General features: G+C 32.2%; 2 protein-coding genes across 2 annotated transcripts; one reads left to right on the top strand and one right to left on the bottom strand.

The window, feature by feature from the left end:
- Positions 1-3,501: 3,501 nt before the first annotated feature.
- Positions 3,502-4,527, bottom strand: MPC (maternally expressed pab C-terminal). The gene is made up of 2 exons (XM_012994032.2): positions 4,401-4,527; positions 3,502-4,115 (listed from the first exon to the last, which is right to left on the bottom strand). The coding sequence occupies exons 1-2, from the start codon at positions 4,422-4,424 to the stop codon at positions 3,654-3,656; spliced, it is 486 nt and encodes a 161-aa protein (XP_012849486.2). The 5' UTR covers positions 4,425-4,527; the 3' UTR covers positions 3,502-3,653.
- Positions 4,528-12,829: 8,302 nt separating this feature from the next.
- Positions 12,830-13,510, top strand: LOC148767394 (uncharacterized). The gene has a single exon (XM_088824592.1). It carries the CDS (start codon positions 12,830-12,832, stop codon positions 13,508-13,510), a length of 681 nt encoding a protein of 226 aa, XP_088680718.1.
- Positions 13,511-23,437: the final 9,927 nt, after the last annotated feature.

Below are 23,437 nucleotides of genomic sequence, written 5' to 3'. Positions count from 1 at the left end.
TCAACGGCAGTACAATTACGTTAATTAACTGTCACTGACAGTATAATTACGTTAATTTACTGTCAGTGACAGCACAATTACGGTCAACATTTAGCGGCGGACGTAAAAAAGAAAAAAAAAAACCAAAAAAAAACACTTAAAAAGTTAACGCCTGAATCTGGCGGCGGAAAAAAAAATTCAGACCGGCGTTGACCGCCGGTCAACGTCGTAAACCGGCGAAAAAATTCGGAAGGAAAAAAAAGTTAAATTTTTTTTTCGAAAAGTCAACGCCGGAATCCGGTGGCAAAAATTTTTTTTTTGAAAAAAAAAGTTAAAATTGGATTTTTGTGACAAAATTGATTAAATTGTGGTTATAATTAAAAATTGGGTATAAATAGTTGGGGGTAATATTGTCATATACATGAATGTTTCCTTTATTTATAATAAATATTAAAGGGATAGGCTTATTGATGAAAGAGATATAGCACATAAACCTAGAATAACAAAGATGCTTTGTTGGGACTTATGCACAAAAACCTCTTGATTTTATATCTAGTTAAGAACTAACTATCCGTTGCACTAAATATTATGATGAACCATTGTCCTTTTTTGTGCAAAGTCAGGAGAAGCTTTTCAATAACCAGGATGAATTAGATGTAGAAAATCTTTTATTACTCTGATTGTTCACATTCTATGTTATGAATCAGATGTAGAAATTTTTTTATTACTCTAATTGTTCACATTCTATGTTATGAAAACGCATTTTTTTATCAATAATGGATGGTGTAAGATCTACACCCTCAAGACCTCACTTTAAAACCGTTATTTTTTAAGATTGTAAGAACGTACACAAGACGTTGTATCTTGTTTCTATGGTGGTAGAATTATGAACGGAATTTAGTTAACGTAGAAGAGAGAGTTTGCGAGAGAGTATCAATTTATTATTAAAATGTAAGAGCATCTCCAATGTTAAACTAAAAAAAAACTCAAAAAGTCATAGGTGTTAAGTACCAAATGTGAATCTTAAAGTTTTATCTATCCTAATTGACAAGATTGAGATTCCATACTGCAAAGTCTTTTCCAATGCAACACTCAAGACTCAAAAAACATTATTAGGTGTAATTTATTATTGAGTTTTAAAATTAAAATTAAAACTATTAATTTATTAAAAAAAACTTATTCCGCCAAATTCCATTTCCGTTTTCATTCCTGATTTAATACAAATAGGGTTTATTTAGATTTATTCAGGAGAGAGAAAAAGAAGTAGATAGAGTTTTTTGTGAACATTATTTGTCAAATATTTTAACGAATAAATTTTAATTTGACATTTTTCCTTTTCGTTAAACCATTAACATATATTGTATACAAACTAGCAATGTCTATAGATCACGCGTATAATTCATTTATTTTAGGTCAGATGAATCACATTAATTCAATTGATTAAATTTTGAGAAAATTATTGTTAAAACAAATTAGGTAATTAATTAGTGTTTTTACCTGAAAGTCGAATCTTTAGAGAATCATTTAACTCCAACAAAGTAGTGTAGAAGAAGGTGAAAAAAGAGTAGAGCAATGATGAAATTCATTTACGGTTTGAAGATAATTTAATTATCTTAAATTTTTAATAGAAAGTAAAAGAAAAAATTGTATAAAATGATGAGTTGACACTTTAGAGGTCCGCGAGACGACACTCAAATTTAGAGTGTCATCTTAAGAGTCTCTAAAATTACGAGTGCCACTTAATTGCCACATCATTAGGAAAATTTTCTTAATATTTGCATTGGAGATGATATTTTAACAAAAATCTCCAAATATCTTACGTGGCATTCTAAGTATTAGAGATTGAGTTTAGCATTGGGATGCTTTAACCCTATTAGAGTTTGTTGCATTCATTTATATACAAGACCAAAGATCAATTAAGATCCTTTAGTTAAGTTATTAATTGATACTACTTTACTTATTAAACAAGAGTTTATGGCAAGATCATAAAATTAGCTCTGACTTCCATTTGATTCGCTCGTGATTCTTTGTCAATTAAGATTTCGTTGCGGATCCCAGGCGAGAGCTAGGCTGGACAGGACGACCTTATTGTGCCGAATGGCTGATCGAGGCCCCATCATCCGCTCATTGGGCGGGCGAGCTTATTGGGTTGGTGCCCTACGGGCTTTCCAGATGGCTGACCGAGGCCTCACTAAAAACATAGTTTGCTGTTTTTTTTTTCTTTTAGAAAAATCCGGTTTCAAAAGATCTTTCTCTATTCAACCAAATCTTATTTATAAAAATACTAGAAATGATGGTAAAGAAGCAAATTAATTCCTCCTCCACGAAGCCACTAGGGCCGAAACTGGGATCCTTTTGGGAGTCAATTTTCGTCCCCGACTTTTTATCTGTTGGTTAAACTTTATTTTCTCAATTAATTAGATAATGCATTGGACTACACTACGGACCACAAGATAATAGGACGGCTATCAATAACTAACTAAACTCATACTCTAAAAAAAAATATATTTAATTAACTATTAATAAATATTTATTTCCATGAATTCCTTTTGGTAACTAATTTCCATCAAATAATTAATGTTTTCACGCACCCAATGCAACTGAGTTCACTTGACTCGGTATATGGATATTCTCTTATTGTGACGTCAAAGCATAATGCACAAATTAAATATCTACATCAAACATCTAGGAATTAATGTAGATTTTATGTTAAACAGTGATTAAATACACTGTTCAGTTCAATTATCTAGTTCAATAAGCCAAATGTGCTATTAGAATAATTCAAAACAATAATTCCAAAATTATTTTATGTTCATAGTAATCAAGCAGATCACAACAATTTTACTAACTCCTTTTTTGTTAAGTAATTTGTAAAACAATTTTAATTTTGCCTCGAAAAAGAATGCAATTTTGATTTAATTTATTTTTATCATCATTTATTTTTTGCAAATATGAGGGTATTTTTTATTTTTTACATAAAAAATAATATGCATCATTTTGAATCGTAAAAGAATGACTAAATTGTAGAAAATTGGCGAGTTTTTGTCTCTGACAAAAATTGAGAATTTTCCAATTAAAATATTTTTTATCTACCTTTTATAAATCGTAAAAAATCGACAGAATTATGCCAAATTGAATTTATATTAAGATTCAAATTGAAAATTTAAGAATGATGATGAATTGTTGAATCGAACATGGACGACAATCTAAAAAATTAGATGTTTCCGAGTGAACATATTTGCATCTCGTATGGAGTAGAAAAAATTATAAATATATATACAGTAGAACCCTGACAAATTGATACTCGATAATTTAAAAATGTCGCTTAAATAATAATTTATTCCGATCCCGACTCGGTGTAACATACTAAATTATTATTTAAATAATTTATTATTTTGCTAAATTAATAAAATTTTGCTAGTCCCGAGTGTATGAATTTATAAATATTTAACTGTAATTGATTCACTCCTGCCTCCGGGTTGAACTAAGTTTCATCAATAATGATAGTATCACAACCATGTGCACTGAAAAACTAACATTATATATGGAATATCCATAACAATCTTTAACTCCAAAAATTGTAAAAAAATGAATAAACCCTCAATAAGATTCTTATGATATATCTTTATTGAATTATTACACTAATAAAACTGCGAAAAAAAAGTTGTCATCGATCAGATCATGTGGTGTCTCCTCAGTGTCTCCATAGCCTCGTCAACTTTTGCTCTCAGTGCATCCGGAACTTCTAGAAGTTCTAGGATCACCGTATTTTCAAGCTCCAAAATCATTCCGGTAACTTTAGGTGCGTTACGAGGCTCCAATGCCTCAACAAGAGGATATAGTCTTTCCCCTAAGAATCTACGCAGCCCTCGTGGCGTCAAACAAGAAATGAAACCGAGTTGCCCTTCTCGTGTCAGATAGACAAACTGATAGGCCATATGAGTAAGTGAAGAAATGGGGAAAATAGATTTGTTGATTTCTTCAGGATTATAACGCATTGCGTAATTTCTAAATCGAGATAAGAAAAGCGCTTCGTCGACGTCGTCTGGCGTGAAGTAGGGATGCGGCGCGTATAGGTCAAAGAGTGGTTCTGGATCAACCGGGCGGTCGTGATAATACAACCATCCCACGATCATCTGTAATTAATACATAAAGTTTTCAAATTCATTTCAGATTTAATTTTCGATTATAATAAATTTAGCATTTTGATTATGTCATTTTATGTCTTAATTGAAAAACGGAGAAAAACAAGCACTACTAGAGCCAGGATTTATATAAAATAAAAGAAATTTAAGAAATGTTAGTAGATGCGGAGGCTGGTCTTATGCTGATTCCGCCACTGAAAACAAGAAACACAACAAAGACACAAAAGTAGACGAACTGTTAGTGAAAAACTTGTAACGGACACATAAAATTCTTACCAGACATGAGATTGGAGATAACATAATTCCGGTGATTTGATGAATTTGCTATGAATTTTTATTACTTTAGAAGCTAATTGTAAGTATGAACTAATAAGAAGACGAAACAAATATGATAATGCAGGGTATGGTGTTGCGGCCGGATTTGTGCAGACATATATAGGCTTGAAAAATGTGGATTCGGTTATTAATTTGCGAATTACCACCGCTTATAAGGTAAGAAATCTCTGTCGAATTCTACTTTGTAAAATTTCAATGACGGAATAAGATTGTGCTGCAATCTTTAGAAAGTATAGTAAGCATAATAATGCGACGCAGTAGCCGAGAAGAGTCTAATTTTAATGGATGTAAATCTCAAATAATTCAAAATGTATGAAACTGAGAATTGTTTGCTCATATAAAATAAAAATTCAAGCTATGTCTGGTTCGTGGATTTTGAAACGAGGAAAATAAAAATACAAAAGTAAATGAAAACAAAGAATTTGAAAATTTCTAGTATGTTTGGTTGCTAAGGAAATTTGATTTTTTTTGTGAAAAATCATTTTCTTTACCCAAGCATGCGTGTTTGTCGAGGTGAACTACAACGATAATTGGGTGTTTTCACATTTTCCCCGAAACAATTGACCTAATATTTTGTCTCATAACCAAACAAGAAATCTATTTTGCATAATTGATTCATCTTTCACTTAGCATTTTCCTTTATCTGAACAGAATCTCAGTGTTTAAGAAGTATGAATCATGCGGTAGAGCTGAAATAGTAAAATTCATGAAATAGTAATACAAAAAATTGACGCCAATACATTATTCAACCGAATCAATAGGAAAAAATATAATTAAATACAATAAAAAAAATGCATCCATTCAGCTTGTTTTAATAAATTGTACGGGAAATGAAAAAAGATAAATCAAAATTTTGCCATACGAACTAAAAATCACGACAATGCCTATGCCACCGGAAGCAATACTTTAGAATGAGCTAAACTTATTGGATTAACATGTAAGCTAATAAAATGCATAGTTTTAGAAGGTGGGAGGAAGGAAGAAGAGGAATCATGTTTGTTCATGGTTTACTTAAGCGTGTTTGTTTAGTCGGTAATTCGTAGAGTTAATTGCATAGAGCCTCGTGTATAATATCTAATTGCTGAATAAATTCTCGTACTAGTTTTCTTTTAATCAATTATGCTCCTAAGTTGCATATTATATAGTCCACCGCTCCCTAATCGAGATAATCACATTGACTTAAAGAAAATAACTAAAGTACTCCTAGCTATATATACATATAAATATTTAACAGAAAAAAAAAATTATAAATAAAATATTATTATAAAATAAAATTGTTAATCTAATAAGAAAAGGAGGGGACGGTGCACTGTGATATAGCCAAGTGTATTGTGACGGCCGAGAAGAAGAAGTTCTTAAACGACACGTCAATTTACTCAAAAATAAAGATGTTCATCTAAAATCTGATTATACAGAAAGATGGTGAAGATGACATTAAACTCTGAATCTGAATCATGGGTAAAGAACTGGTCTCTCACATAACCAAAAGAATGGGGAAGCAAGGTTGTTGTCATTTTCATTACCCTAGCATTAGGAGGTTTATTTCCAAAAATCAATATCATAAATATGTAGCTTTGGGAACTATAAATAGGATCGAAAAATAATTAGCAAGATACCAGTTGTGATATGTGGGTTCAGGTTCCCTAAGCATGAGTTTTATTTCCAAAAATCAATATCATAAATAAGTAGTTTTGAGAACTATAAACAAGATCGAAAAATAATTAGGAAGATCCCATTTGTAATATGCGACCTCAAATTTCCTAAGGATGTTTAGAAAGATGATCATTTGTCACACGCTTTTCTGCTTTAATGTAATCAACCTAGGGGCTTACTAAGTTTACAATTTTATTTGGTTGGTTACAAATGAAATTCTATTGTTATATATACTCCATCTGTGTGATTGATGACATGATTGATTTAATTCAGACATGATTGATTTAATACGATGATTGAGAGTGGTTTTGTAGAGCATTTCATATTCTACGTACATTCTAAAATGTAAGTATAATTGAGAGTTCATAGGGACCTCCTACAATTTTTTACGACTTAGGGACAAGGCCCTACCTACAAGTGGTTTTTCTTTGGGATAGTTTTCCTATTCCAACGAGAACCTCTTTAAGAGACCAAATATCACAAAGCTTGACCCAAACGTAGGCGAAGTGTCACACGGAGGGGTTAGTTGACATGAGTGATAACAACTAAAAAATAAATGGCTGGTATAAGTAAAAGTTTCAAAATGAAAAAAAAATTGAAAAGAATTAGTTTAGGCGAGTACAAACAAACTACAGAAGTGACATTGTGATATATCAGTTCGCGTTGCTCATCCTCTGAATCAGTCTAGCATGTCTCACAATCGCGAGGAAAAGCAATAACTCGACATGCACTCGTGAAGTTTAAAATTGGGAAGAGAATGAGGAGGCATCAAGACATATTAGGTTGTCACTTAGTTTGGAGGGTCAATCTAAATTATTTTAAAATTTAGGTTTAGATAAAATGCTTTATTTAGGTTGTCACTTATGTTTATTTAGGCCGCCGCCAGAAGATGGAGAAAGAAAGAAGAGGAAGCACTCGTCGTCGGCGTGTGGAGGAGAAACACTCTTGTTTCTCAACAGCCTTTTCCACTCCGTCGGCGTGTGGAGGAAGAAGAAGAGGAACAGGCTGTTGAGAAAGAAGAGGAAGCACTCGTCGTTGGAGGAGAATCAACGGAAATTGTTGATGAATATATTTGTTTTTTTTGTATGAATTATTTATTTTATTCTTGTTAAGGATTGGTTGATTGTGTGGTGCGACGGTGTGGTGACAATGGGGAGGCAGATTTAGGGTTTTTTGTGGATCGGGCGGAGGACGACGCGTGTAGAGAAATTCGCGCAGACTGCAATCTTAATCAACTATGTACATGTTCAATAGTCGATTAAGCTAATCGACTATGCTCTGGTAGTCGATTAAGGTTGATCGACTCCAATTTTTTTTATTTTTTTTTGGATTTTTTGTTTATTGATTCCAATTGTATAAATCATTTATAATGTTTGTATATTTTTTTTTTTGTAATATATAGTTGATTTTGCATTTTTTCGGAGTTGTGATTTGTTATTTTCAGTAGCATATTCTTAATTAATCGACTAGGCTTCACATCATAGTCGATTAATATGATTCATTGACTCCAATTTTGAATTTTTTTTTGAATTTTTTTTATTGATTCCAATTGTATAAATCAATTATAATGTTTGTATATTGTTTTTTTTTTGTAAAATATAGTTGAGTTTGCATTTTTGTAGTTGTGATTTGTTATTTTTAATAGTCGGTTCCTTAATCGACTATAGTTCATGATAATCGATTTAATATGACTCATAATCGATTAATATACCTGATAGAGAAAAAAAGTTAAAAAAATAGAAATAAAAATAAATGAATAAATTGAATTTTATAAAAATAAATTATAATAATAATAAAATAATAACTTAAAAAAAAAAAAAAGACACGATTGGGTCATGTGGCGGATAGTGCTGATGAAGTGGCAAAAGAGGGACATAATTGAAAAATTGAGTGGTTGAAATTAAGAGTAGATTTTTCTCAAATGGTTCAAAATATTTTGGGTCTCTCCATATTAAAAAAAAAGTATCGAGGGGTTATATCGAAGAGTCCCAATTTTTTTATCTCTAGTTTCCTTATATATCTCTTCTTTCTATCAACCTATTTTTTCTAGGGGTCTTAGCATATAGGTTCCTGGTGACAAAACTTATTTGAACTAAATGACAAGTCTAACTAAACATTTGCTTCACATCCTTTATAAAATTCATTCAAAAAATGCCCCTCCACTCCCAAATTCGAAATATTCATTAAGTAAATTCCAAACTGAATTTATCATTTTATTTATTATGCATTTAATAGTTTCATATTTACATCTAATATATTTTTTCTTCAAATATCCGTTTGTCTTCATTTTTCTCGTTATTTATTTAAGCACCTTATACACTAGTATAAAAATTTCTTTATTTTTTTCCTTCTTTTTTCTACATAATATTGAGAATTACAAAACAAATGTTATCTTTTTATTTTTTTAATTTCAATTTACATATTTTTCAATTTTTTAGTAGTAGACCATGGTATACTACGACGTACTGTAGTATACTATAGTGTACTGGTGTACTATAGTATACTACGGTGCAGTATAATATACTACGATATACTATACTTTACTACCAAACCCTAGCCACCAAAAACTCCTAGCCGTCGCAAACCCTAGCAGCCAATGCAGCCGCCGCCAACCCTAGCAACCCACTCTCGCACCCGCCGCGACTATAGTCAACCTACCAACTTTGGAAAAACCCAAATCAACCAAAATCTTTCAAAACACAAGGAAATCAGATCCAATTGATTAGTCAAAAAATATTTTCCATAATATCTCAACCATAATCACAACCCCCACCACACCTTCCACCCGCCGCCGCCGACTCCAACCGTCGCCACTGTCTCCACCGGCGGCCGCCGCCTCCACCCGCCACTGTGCCTTCACCGGCCGCCGTCGCCTCCACCCGCCGCTGCCGCCTCCACCAAACCCTCGCGATCCACCGCCGGAATTGTAGATCTGTTGTTTTCCGCCACCATAGCCCACCGACCATAGCCGCCGTCACCAGCCCAACCATTATTAAGGGGCGAGAGAGATGTGGAGAGATAGAGATTGAGAGATGGAAAAAAACGAGAAGGAGAGAACGAGAGGGAGAGAACGAGTGAGAAGCGGAGATAAAAGAAAATAAGAGAAATAAATCTGATAAGTTGGAGAAACGTGAATATATATATTATATTTAGGGTACAAGGGCAAACTAGGGATTACAAAAAATTAAAGGATGTGGCTCATATATTATTTGAAAATAGGGATTTAATTAAAATGTTAAATTTAAGGTTGTCATTTAGTTCAAATTAAGTTTGATTTGAGGGGCTCTTAGCATACTACCCCTTTTTCTTAACATAATCTCCGCAAGTTACTACATTTATGGAATTAATTATACAAACATACAAACACCTGAGACCGGCAACAAAAGAAAAAAAAAATAGAAAAGAAAATTTAAAAAAAGAAAAAGAAAAGTCATAATTGGATTTTTGTGGTCAAATTGATGAAATTAAAGTTAAATTGTGGTACAATTAGTAAATGGGTTTAAAAGGTTGGGGGTCTTTTTGTCATACGCATTAATTTTGCCTTCATTTATAGTACATATTAAGGGGATGGACCTACTGACGAAAAATATATGTTTTCTGAACCTAGAATAATAAAGATGGTTGATCAGGAACTCATGCAACCCCTAAAAATAATCACACAAATTAAGTTAAAACCTAATTTAATTTAGGGGTTTTATGATTAACCCACTCAATCAATTTCTTAAGAGGCCCAGATCCATTTTTTATTCCCATTTGCGGGATAACGCCTTCATAAAGCAGAATACCTAAATTACCCCAATTCGTGTCTTTTTAAGATTTTATGTTATTTTTTTTTTCAGTTTCTTACTTTCGGTTACGCTTTAAATATATTTTTTTCTTTTACCCCAATTCGTGTCTTTTTATTTTATGTTAATTTTTTTTTCAGTTTCTTACTTTCGGTTACGCTTTAAATATATTTTTTTCTAAATTACGCTCTAAATTACCCCAATTCGTGTCTTTTTAAGATTTTATGTTAAATTTTTTTTCCAGTTTTTTTAACTTACGCTCTAAGTTACGCTCTAAATTACCCCAATTCGTGTCTTTTTAAGATTTTATGGTTAATTTTTTTTTTCAGTTTCTTACTTTCGGTTACGCTTTAAATATATTTTTTCTTTTATTTTGATTTTTTTTAAATTTGATTTTTTTGATTTATTTATTGTATTTCAATTTTTTTTAATGGGTCCATTTGATATACACCCCTCATATGGAAAATATATAGGGATAAGTTCACCCCTAAAACCTTCCTTTGAGATACCCCCTGGAGAGGCAAAACTACTATTGTGCCCTTAAATGCAATTTTCGCCCAACTGCACTGACTAATTTCGCCAACTGCATTCAGCACTATAAGCCAACTGCATTTGGTATTTTTGGACCCTGCGTTTATCATTTTTACAGATTTTTTTAATAAAAAATATAAATGTTTATTTTAATTATTACTTTTTATATATATCTTTTTTTTAATTTTTAATTTTTTAATTTTTTAATTTTGTTTTTTTAGTTTTTTAATTTAATTTTTTTTATTTTTCAATTTTTTAATTTATATATTTTTTTTTATTAATTCAAATTTTAATAAATTTAATGTATTGAAAGTATACTACACATGATTATAGTATACGAGTTATATAGTCATGTATAGTTTTATGTAGTCATGTACTGTCTTTTTGCCTCAAAATTCATCTACAACAATAATACAATTCACAATTTGAAACTTGATATTATAAATCGACAACCAACAAATGAAAAACACAATCACATGCATATATTCTTCAAACATAAACAAACATTATTGTACATTAAAAAACATTAAGCATACATATAACTATATGTGACTATAATTATCTATAATTATCTATACTTATGTATATTGCCATAAAGTCTGAAGTACTGTAGCATAAATGTAACTTCACATGACACTTCTCTGCAAGTTATACAAATAACAAAACCTGTGAGAAAAAAATACGAGTTAAAGAAAATCAAGAACAAAAATAGAACAAGCGAATTACATTACATGAATTTTTATAAAATACAGAAACAATGAAAATCATTTCATTTGACACATTTACTTTAGTGAACTATAACCCCATATGGTCAACTATAGTCACATGTAGTTATGTTTCTTCTTGTTACAACATGTGACTATATATGACTACATGTGACTATATAGTCAACTATAGTCACATGTAGTTATGTTCCTTCTTGTTACTACATGTGACTATATATGACTAGGTAATTTTCATCTTATAAATGCAGTAAATATATACAAACCAAAAAAAAAAAAAAAAATCTCCCACCAGCGTTCTACTCCGCCACCCAACTCAAGGAAAACAATTCATCAACCAATTCATTTTATTACACAAAAAAAATACCTAAACAATTGCGTAAATCATCAATTCTAATTTTTTCACATAGTTCGAACTTAATACAAGTGCCCAACATCAATCCATGAAACAATAAAAAATTACAACGAATTACCTCATACATATTAGAGACTCGTGCGGCGGAATACATCGGAATATTGATTATGTTCATCGATTGCGGCCGGAATACAGATCCTATTCTCCGACAATACAAATCGTCGTCGAAATACGGATCCCGTGCAACGGCAACATATTTGTATATATTTACTTTTTAAAAATCGAGTTCAATTAAATATTTACATTATAAATTAACTCATAACCAATAAATACAGAGAAAATACATAATTACGTGCATATGTTACTACATGTCCCTATATGTGACTATATATGACTATAGTTAAATCTTTATATATATTCAAAATATACAGAACCATACACGAGACACCTCTACCATTAGGTATGATATGGTATCATTTATACCACCCAAATCTCGAAAAAGAGTAGCTGCTGGATTGTTGTAAGCCATACAGGTTTCCAAAAAAACAAATAGTAAACCAGTAGATAAAGGAAATTAAAAAAGTAAACCAGAAGAGAAATAGAAAAAAAATCAATTTCCACAATCTTCAAAATGTCACATAAAATAACAAAAAGAAAGCATATATATATATATATATATATATATATATATATATATATATATATATATATATATATATATATATATGTGTGTGTGTGTGTGTGTGTGTAAAGTATGTATAAATTAAAAAAATGGTAAAAACACAAATCTGAAAAATTATTTGAAGATCTTCGACCTGTTAAAGAACAAAAAAAAAAGTAAAAAAGTAAAAATTAAAACGTATTGTGGTCCTCAAAATTAGACAAGAACACCCCCGATCTTGGTCGATCTATCGTCTTCCCATCCTTGACTGGTCTCAAAATCTCGCGGCGGCGGCGACGCTTTGTTAAATTACAATATTCAGCACATGCATTTTGACTAAGTCTAGAGTTTGGTAGTCTTTTACCGAGTCTTAGTTTAATAATTGTTTTTTACCAAGTCATTAGCAAGTCAGTTATATCTCCTATTTTTTAGAGATTAGTTTGTTAGTGGAATTCTATGTGTGTATGCCTATATAAGGCAGCATATTAGCATATAATAATTAATTCAATTCGTAGCCAATTTCCAGTTTATAAGTATTTTCATTTTCTTCTCTTTATTACATATTTTGCACTTCTCTGCCAAGCTATAGTTCAACAATCTGGTATCAAGAGCAAGGCGGACAGGCCGGCATTTGATTTCGTAACAAAGTATCAATTGCGAGAATGGGCGATCTCCAAGTTGTTGGCGGAATCAGAAAGCTTAACAATCAAAACTACAATTCTTGGTCTACTTGCATGATGTCTTACATGCAAGGCCAAGACTTGTGGAAGGTTGTTAATGGAAGTGAAGTTACGCAACCTGAGGTAGAAGATGCAAATGGTGTATTGCGAAAATGGAAGATAAAGGCAGGCAAAGCGATGTTCGCTTTGAAGACTACGATTGAAGATGATGTGCTGGAGCACATTCGAGATACCAAAACCCCGAAAGAAGCTTGGGATACGTTCGCCAAGCTGTTTTCAAAGAAGAATGACACGAGGCTTCAACTTCTCGAGAGCCAGTTATTGTCCGTAGCACAATGTAATATGACGATCGCTCAATATTTTCATAAAGTGAAGTCACTATGTCGGGAAATTTCTGAGCTAGACCCAGAAGCGCCTATCGGAGAAACCAGAATAAAGAGAATAATTATTCATGGTTTGAGGCCTGAGTATAGAGGCTTTGTTGCTGCAATACAGGGTTGGCCAAATCAGCCATCACTTGTCGAGTTCGAGAATTTGCTCGCCGGTCAAGAAGCTCTAGCGAAGCAAATGGGAGGAGTTTCGCTTAAAGGTGAAGAGGAAGCTCGATCTCTACGCCAACAAAAGCAAATGGAATACCAAACAACGCCATGCTGGTGGATTTAAGAGAAATGAGGATAAAGGAAAAACTCATTATCAAAAGGAATGGAGCACTCATGCAGGCGGAGCTTCGAAGAATTATGGCAACTACAAAAAGTTTGACGGGAAGTGCCATAATTGTGGGAAGAAGGGTCACATGGAAAGCGTTTGTTGGGCGAGGAAAAAGGCGCCCGTCGAAAGTAATGCTGCTACTTCCAAATGTGAAGAGGAATGGGATGCCGAGGCATTTCTTGCGATAGACGAGGACGAGCTAGCTCTAGCAACAACAATGTCATCTCAAATCGATTATGAGAATGATTGGATAGTTGACTCGGGCTGCTCAAATCATATGACAGGCGACAAGGAGAAGCTGAAAAATATCTGTGAATATAAGGGAAATCGAGTGGTCGTGACAGCCGACAACTCAAAATTACCAATAGCTCACGTTGGTAATACTCTGATCTCTCCTCAATATAATGCAAATGAAGAACCGCTGCAAAATGTATATCACGTTCCAGGAATGAGGAAAAATCTTTTATCCGTAGCACAAATTACGAAATCGGGCAAATATGTATTATTTGGCCCGGAGGATGTAAGGATACACCATCACCTGGAGATTGTGGAAGAGCCGATAATGAAGGGAAATAAGCTAGAGTCCATCTATGTGATGAGTGCCGAGACAGCATACGTTGACAAAACGAGGAAAAATGAAACCGCAGATCTATGGCATATGCGACTAAGCCACGTTAGCTATTCTAAGCTGAATGTGATGATGAAAAAGACGATGCTAAAGGGTCTTCCCAACCTTGAAGTAAGAACCGACACAATTTGTGCAGGATGCCAATACGGGAAATCGCATCAGCTGCCATATGAAGAATCAAAGTTCAAAGCAAAGGAACCATTAGAGTTAATTCACTCTGATGTGTTTGGACCTGTCAAGCTAGCCTCGATCGGCGGAATGAGGTATATGGTAACTTTTATTGATGATTTCTCCAAGTTCGTATGGGTCTATTTCCTCAAGGAAAAATCCGAAACTTTCTCAAAATTCAAAGAGTTTAAAAACATTGCAGAATCGGAAATTGGTAGGAAGGTTCGATGTTTGCGATCGGACAACGGGGGAGAATATATGTCACATGAGTTCTCTGATTTTCTTAGGGAGTTTCAAATACGCCATCACTTCACGTGCCCCAATACTCCACAGCAAAACGGCGTAGCCGAAAGAAAGAACCGACACTTGGCGGAAATTTGTAGAAGCATGCTTCACGCGAAAAATGTTCCTGGTCAATTTTGGGCAGAAGCAATGGCGACGGCTGCATTTGTAATTAATCGGCTGCCCCAACAAAGGTTATACTTTCTTTCACCTTTTGAAAAACTATGGAATATGAAACCTAGAGTTAGCTATTTTCGAGTTTTTGGTTGCGTGTGTTATGTATTTGTTCCTAATCATTTACGTAACAAGATGGACAAGAAAGCAGTCAGGTGTATTTTTGTCGGTTATGATAGTCAACGAAAAGGGTGGAAATGTTGTGATCCTACAACAAGAAAATGCTACACATCTCGAAATGTGGTGTTTGACGAAGCTTCTTCTTGGTGGTCTTCGGAAAAGGAAATATTACCCGATTCAAATAATTTTGAAGATAAGTTGGAATCAGCCCAGATTCAACTTAGTGTAGATGATGCTTCAAATGATGATGGTGATGGTGAAGAAGACGTAGCTCAAAATCCTTGGCAAACTGGTGTTTATGAACAACCAAGAGAAGAGGTTGAATCTAGCGGAGGAGAAACGCCAATTTCGCTAAGAAGATCAACACGAGCTAGAAAGACGAATCCTAAATATGCCACTGCTGCCATTGTAGAAGAAAAAGATGCTAAAGAACCTGAGACGTTTGAGGAAGCATCTCAAAATCTCGAATGGAATAAAGCTATGAAAGAAGAAATTGGTGCTTTAGAACGCAATCAAACTTGGGAGCTCGTACCAAAACCAAGAGAAGTGCAGCCTATTTCTTGCAAGTGGGTGTACAAAATAAAACAGTGCGCAAATGGATCGATCGAGAGGTACAAGGCTCGATTGGTAGCTCGAGGATTCTCTCAACAATATGGAATAGACTATGATGAAACGTTTAGTCCAGTCGCAAAGCTTACAACCGTTCGAGTCTTACTTGCACTTGCTGCAAATAAAAAATTGGAGCTTGTGGCAGATGGATGTAAAGAATGCATTTTTGCACGGGGAGTTGGATCGGGAGATATACATGAATCAACCATTGGGTTTCCAAAGTCGGGATCATCCAGAATATGTGTGCAAACTACGTAAAGCGCTCTACGGTTTGAAACAAGCTCCAAGAGCTTGGTATGGTAAGATTGTTGAATTTCTTACTCATAGTGGCTATTCGGTAACATCGGCTGATTCTAATTTATTCGTTAAAGTTAGTGGATCGAGACTAGCTATTGTGCTAGTATACGTGGATGATTTAATTGTAACAGGTGATTGCGAAGAAGAAATTCAACGAACAAAGGAGAACCTATCCATTCGTTTCCAAATGAAGGAACTTGGCAAACTCAAGCATTTTCTTGGTTTAGAGATTGAGTATTCTCAAGAAGGAATATTTCTCCACCAACAAAAATATTCTAGGGATTTGCTGCAGAAATTTGGAATGGTTAACAGTAAGCCAATTTCGACACCTATGGAGCCAAATGCCAAAATGTGTGCTCACGAAGGAAGTGATTTGGAAGATACAACGATGTATCGGAAATTGGTGGGTAGCCTGATTTACTTAACTATAACAAGGCCCGATATCTCTTTTGCAGTTGGCGTGATGAGTCGGTACATGCAAAATCCAAAGAAACCCCATCTCGAAGTTGTTCGGCGAATTATGAGGTACGTGAAAACCACACTTGGTCATGGTATTTTATATAAGAAAGGTGGAGATTGCAAGTTATTTGGTTACTGTGATGCCGACTATGCTGGGGACCATGATACTCGACGCTCAACTACTGGATACGTCTTTATGCTTGGGTCCGGAGCAATTTCTTGGTGTAGCAAAAGGCAGCCCACTGTTTCTTTGTCGACAACCGAAGCGGAATATCGGGCTGCGGCAATGGCGGCACAAGAGAGTACTTGGCTCATATATTTATTGAATGATCTGCATCAACCCTTAGATTATATGGTTTCCTTATTGTGCGATAATCAGTCGGCAATACGTTTGGCGGAAAATCCAGTCTTTCATGCTAGAACGAAGCACGTAGCGGTACAGTATAATTTCATCAGGGAGAAAGTTCTTCAAGAAGAAATTAAGTTGGAATATATAGAGACAAAGAATCAAGTGGCAGACTTGTTCACAAAAGGCTTGAATAGCAACCAGCTTACAAGCTTATGTCATCAGCTCGGTTTGATGAAAATGAGTGCTGATGTTGAGGGGAAGTGTTAAATTACAACATTCAGCACATGCATTTTGACTAAGTCTAGAGTTTGTTAGTCTTTTACCGAGTCTTAGTTTAATAATTGTTTTTTACCAAGTCATTAGCAAGTCAGTTATATCTCCTATTTTTTAGATATTAGTTTTTTAGTGGAATTCTATGTGTGTATGCCTATATAAGGCAGCATATTAGCATATAATAATTAATTCAATTCGTAGCCAATTTCCAGTTTATAAGTATTTTCATTTTCTTCTCTTTATTACATATTTTGCACTTCTCTGCCAAGCTATAATTCAACACGCTTCCCCTTCTCTGGCTTGGGCTTAACATCTCTCGGCGGCGGCAGCGGCTTAACATCTCTCGGCAGCGGCAGCGGCGGTTCCTGGTTTGAAGCGGATCAATCGAAGAAATATGGTGGACGGTTGTGGGTGTGGATGGAAGAGAGAACTAGGGTTTGGATGTACAACGAGAAAAGAAAGAAGGGAGAGAACGGCATATGGAGAGAAAGACGAGAAACGACTTGGCTTTACCTTATTTCACAAAAACTGCTAATTAAGGGTAAAAAAGTCACATCATTATGCCTCAGGGGGTCTCACAAATTAAGATTAAAATTTGGGTTGTTGACTAGGATAGAAAAATTCATTGAACCTCCACATATATATTTTCAAAACTAGGAGGTTATCACTCATTTACCCTTTTTAAATGTTATTTTTTTGCAGCAGGTTTTACTATGTTGTAATTCACTACACAACTATCAAAATCCACTATATATGTAATTAATATATATCACTACCAAATTAATGTAATTCATTACGAAATTGACGTAATCCACTATTAAAATATTTAAACCACTAGGAAAATTATTAAGCAAAAATAAAATACGATGTGCTTTGCTAGAACAACCAAAAATTAGTACAAAATCTAACCAAAAATGCTACAAAACCCTAATTTCCAGCAAAAACCACTATAAATTCTAAAAAGAATGCTGAAAAAAATATTCTAATTCATGTGAGAATAAACTAAAAATTCTAATAGCTAAAAGCATACTTATGAAATTGTCTTTTTGTTGTTGTTCTATTTCCCAAGCATCACTCAACTAGCCACCTCCCGCCGTCACTCCCAAGGAACGCAAATATGTGTTAGTTCAATTCATTCAAAATTCCGAAGGCAAAGAACTTGAAAATTCAATTAATTCTTTTTTAAATCCACTACAAATTTTATCGAAATCCGTTAGAAAATTATGTAATCTACTACAAAAATAAGATCAAAAAAAACCAAAAGAAAAACTACAAATTTATGAGCTCAAAATTCAATTCAATCTTATAGAAACCCACTTAATTTATCGAAATCCACTACAAAAGTTACGAATCCACTAAAAAACTATGAAATCCACTATAAAAGTTACGAAATCCATTACAATCACATCAAAATCAATTACAAAATTATTAAAATCCACTAGGGGATTAACGACATTCAATGCGAATAAACCTAATCCACTACAAAAATAATTACAAATACAAAAACAACTATGAAAATAGCCAAAACAACTATGAAAATAGCCAAAACGACTAAAATAAACATTAGTTTTCATTGCTCGGAAAGAAATCGGTTGAAAATTAAAAAAGAAAACAATTAACCCAACAAATATGATTTAGTATGATTTGCCACACATCAATATGATTTAATATAATTTATTGGATAGTCAAATTAAACTGTGAGCCTAAACCTTTTATAGTGAACCTCAATTAGTTTGATTTTGTCAATCCAGTATAGACTCGGCCACGGGCCGGGTTAGACTAGGACCCGACCCCGCCCGTTGACCCGGAACCGGACCCGCCAATATATGGGTCGATTTCGGGCCACCCTTTTCAGGACCCAAGACCCAACCCCCGTGGGACTCCGCCCGAGGACTTGACCCAGGACTCGGATATTAAATGTAGCATTTTTGCCCAAAAATGCGGCAGGGAGGGGTCCGAATTCGGGACAAATGGAAAGAATGGGCAATTCTTACCAGTGGGTCAAACATATTTTTTTATTAAATGCAAGAAATAAATATATATAATATATAAATGCCTTGTAAAATGATTTAATTGATCTATAAATATGTTAAATAAATTATTAATTTTTATATTAACTATTATTAAATATTTTTAATTTAATTATTAATAAATGAATATAAGAAACTTAAAAAAAATATATAAAATCACGGTTCAATACTTCAAAATATCTATTATTAATTAGTATATCAATATAATATCCACTATTGAAAAATATAAAGTATTCAATCAATTCAATATATAAACAAATGCGTTGATTTAATACAAACTCACTTGTGTTAATAAAATCGATTGTGTGAAAAATTCGAATAAAAAATGAAATAAGATTTTTATTTAAAAAAATAGATTATAACTCATTTCAATTAATTTAAATTGATTAACCTCAATTATTGACTGGAACTTATAAAAATTATTGATTATTTTATCATCAGATAATTATTGACATGAACATATTTATAATAAAAATATATTTGATGTTTATTTTAACAAAAATAGAGTATATATCATTCCAATTAATTTTCTTACTTTAAAAATAAAAATATATATGATGAGTAGAGTCAAAAAAATATGATGTGATTTCTCTGTTAATAATTGGTTTAATTTGTAATAATCGTAAGAATCAAATCGTAGATCATATGAATTAATCATTTTTTTTACATTTACATTTTATTTAAATATTTGAATCGAATCGTAAGATTTAAATGGATTAAGCTCAAATACTTTCAATTTATTCTTTTCTTTATTTTAATTTTTTATCATGTTATATTTATTAATAATTTAATAAAATTATTTAATAATAGTGAATATAATAATTAATAATCTATTTAATATTATTTATTATAATCATTTTATATTTTTAGTTTATGTTATATATATTGTTTGCAAGCAATATAGAAAATCTTTTTAGATTGTCATTCATGTGTGAGGAACTTGAGTTTGAATCCCATTCAAAGCATTTTGAACAAAATTTAAAACTCCGGTCCTGGCCCGGCCTGGAACTAACCCGGAATCGGATGGACAATTTCTGATGAGTTTTATACTTTTATATTTTAATATATCACTCCTTTAAAAAAAAATTACTTTTCCTTTCAATTTAATTTACTGCCGAAATTGGTCTACTATATGCTACAACGGGTAAAATACATTGGATATATCTTTACGATTCATGTACAACAAACGCACACACATCTACATTGGTGTGTTTAGATATATATATCAACGATAAAAAAATATTCAGTATAATTTTCACAGCGTGTAGCATGAAAATAACAGCCAAATGTTTGTCCTATCAGACGTTTTATAAACTTATCTTTTATAATCATCCCTACTACCACAATGGAATTAAATAAAATAAAATTTAGACGGTGAAAAACTTTGTTATTTGTTGAATTATATGTTTCTTCTATTACATATTTATACTTCAAATATATAATTTTTACCCCAACAATCTTGTACATTTACGAAATCTGAAATGGAAGAAGCATTGTTATATGTCATGATTCGATTCATGGGTACTTACAGTACTCCTTCTTACCCTTCTTCTTACCATAAGCTGCACAGAATAAACCACAAAATGTGAGCACTATAATCTCTAATTAAAGCATTTAAATATTGAATATGTTTGAATTTATTTATTTTTTAAACACAATTTTTTTTTTGTGTGTGTAAATTTAAAAAGTATTCTTGAGATTTAGTTTCTTTTCTCAATAATATCAGTGATTAATTAATAAATTAAATATTAAGATTTGTCTTCAAGTATTTTTAAAAAAGTACAAATACTATTTTTAATTAGAAGAAGCTTATACCGTGGAACATTGATAAATTAATGATCTCGCTTAAATAATAATTTCTTTCGGTCCCGAGTAGGTACAAATGTATTCAATTATTAACTCGATAATTTAATATTTCGCTAAATTAATAGACATTTGCTAGTCACGACTGTATTAATTTAGAGGTTTAACTGTAACTTTTAAAGTTGGTTGTTTTTTTTTTTTCGTTTAGATAAGTTAATATGTAACTCGTGATAAAAAAAAAACAAGGTAGGTTAGGTCTTACAAGGATCAATGCGGGTTATTCTGCCAAGAGTTTTGTCGCACACACGTGTGATCTTCTTATAATCCCAATTGAGTAGGTACGAAGCGTGTCTTAACGCAACTTTCCTTTGGTTAGGAAAGCATGAAGTACGGATATAACAAGGACCTTCTGGTTTAATTTCAGTACAAGCTCGTTGATCGCATGTTTCCTTTATGTAATTTTCCAAGAGTGGAACAGAAACATTGAGTCTTGCCACACACCAGTTTCTCGAACTAAGAACATCGCCATCTGTCTGAAATCAAGGATTCAAATTTGTTGATCACGATTAAATTCAAATCATATTATTACAAATGAGACGGAAAAAAAATGGATACTTATCTATTGAACATGTACAAAGTTTTATTACCCTACTAATAGCAACGCAAACTAACAGAAATAAGAGACGCAAGACGCTAGTCATTTTTTCCATCGTAATGAACTCCTAGTTCTGAATATTTAGATGTTTGTTTCATATATATATATATATATGCTTTAATTTTTTTTTCCAATTCTGTCCATAGAAAAGTTCAATCCTGTAAAAGAACAATAAATATCAAAGGCTATTTGTAATTTACAAACTTAGCTGCAATTTCTTTTACAATTGACTTCTTTTTTCTTTCTTTTATTATTTAACTATCATCCCGATCATTATGTAGAAAAAAATCCAACATTCACAATTGCATGTGAATGTGTGGAAAATTCTATTAATCAATATTGTTTTTTTTTTCTTTCTAAAAAACATGCACTTAAAGTTGTACATATATTTATTTGTCTTTGCTTCTAATTAAGTTGCATTGGGAAAAAAAGGGCAATTCTGTGGAAAAAGATCTGAACATTTCTTGTCCAGTATATATTTGTAAAAAGGTTTAAGCTATAGCATGTGTTCTAAAGCAAAAGGTTATTTTTTATCCACAATAAATTCAAATTAGTTACAAATAATCATGTTACAAAAACATTTAATCTAAAGCATAAATTAAAGTTACATAGAGATTAAAATGTAATATTGTAAAGTAGTAGTCGAAGATGATTACGTTTTAACTATGAAATATGCATGGATCCTATGTAGTTAAAAATTGTTTGTTTCAATAAATATCACGACGAACCATTGTCCTTTTCGTTCAAAATTAGGAAATGTTTTTCTAATTGTGTATTTCTAGTAGTTGGATGCATTTGCGAATTTGCTAGAAATAAAATTAATTAAAATAGAAAAAACAGGTACTTGATGCTTTTAAATTTATAATTTAAAATAACTTATTTTAAGAGCAGCAAAAGCAACAACTCGTTTTGCAAATATCTTAATACAAATTATGAAAAAAAAAAAAATTCATAATCTATTTTTAAAAGTTTTTTCAGACACCACCTATAAAGATGCAGATTATCTATTAAACAAATGATAGACAGTTATCATGTTACATCGTAAATCAAATCACATTAAAAATTGTTTCGCGAAATTTTTAAATCATATATATCATAAGCTAGCATAATATATTTTAGTCAAAAAGAATTTATCGATATTTATTAATATAATAACATTATCTTTTTCTTTTATAGAAATAATTAGACAAATGACGTATATGGAGAAAATATATTCATGTAAGCAAGAAGTGTAAATAGATATTAATTTTGTTAAATTTTGTATAAGTTTAATTTTTTAATTAAGGGCAAATGGCAAAGAGGGACATGACAAATGATTTAAATGCACATTGATCCACACAAAAAACATCCTTTCAAATAAACCCATCCCCATGTTTTTAATCTAAAATACCCCCATAATATATTTTTTATCAATTCCATCAATTATACTCTAACTTCCCCAATATTACACATTTACCCCGAACTTAAACAAATATATCGCATTAATACCCATATAAATTTTTTTTTGAAACAATAATTTTTTTTCATAAAATAATTTTTTTTCTGAACTTTTTTTATCCGGCCAGATTTCGGCGTTGGCCGGGTGGTTCTCCCGCGTTGACTTTTATTTTTTGAAAACTTGTTTTTTCAGAAATTTTTTTCCCGTCGGTTTTCGGCGCTAACTGGTTTTTTGATTTTTTTTTCTTCTTAAACAAAATATTTTATTTAATATTACTTTCTTCGTTGCTCAATTACTGTCTCAGGCGATAATATTACTGTTTGTGACAGTAATATTATGAATATTACTTTCTCGGACAGTAATATTACTAATATTATTGTCCCAGACGGTAATATTATTGCATGAGACAGTAATATTACGGTCGGAGACAGTAATAGTACGGTCGAAGACAGCAAAAATGCAGGTCAACACGATAAAATTAATTAATACAGTAAAATTACTGTCTTAGACAGTAACATTACTGTGGAGACAGTAATTTCGCAACCAAGGCAGTAATATTAATTAAAACAATTCTTTTAGGAAAAAACAAAATTTCAA

The sequence above is a fragment of the Erythranthe guttata genome, chromosome 10, assembly GCF_056151865.1.
Source record: "Erythranthe guttata isolate IM_541 chromosome 10, IM_541, whole genome shotgun sequence".
In the NCBI taxonomy this organism is placed as follows: Eukaryota; Viridiplantae; Streptophyta; class Magnoliopsida; order Lamiales; family Phrymaceae; genus Erythranthe; species Erythranthe guttata.
Note: the sequence above shows the minus strand (reverse complement) of the source record. Positions and strands in the feature narration are given on the sequence as shown.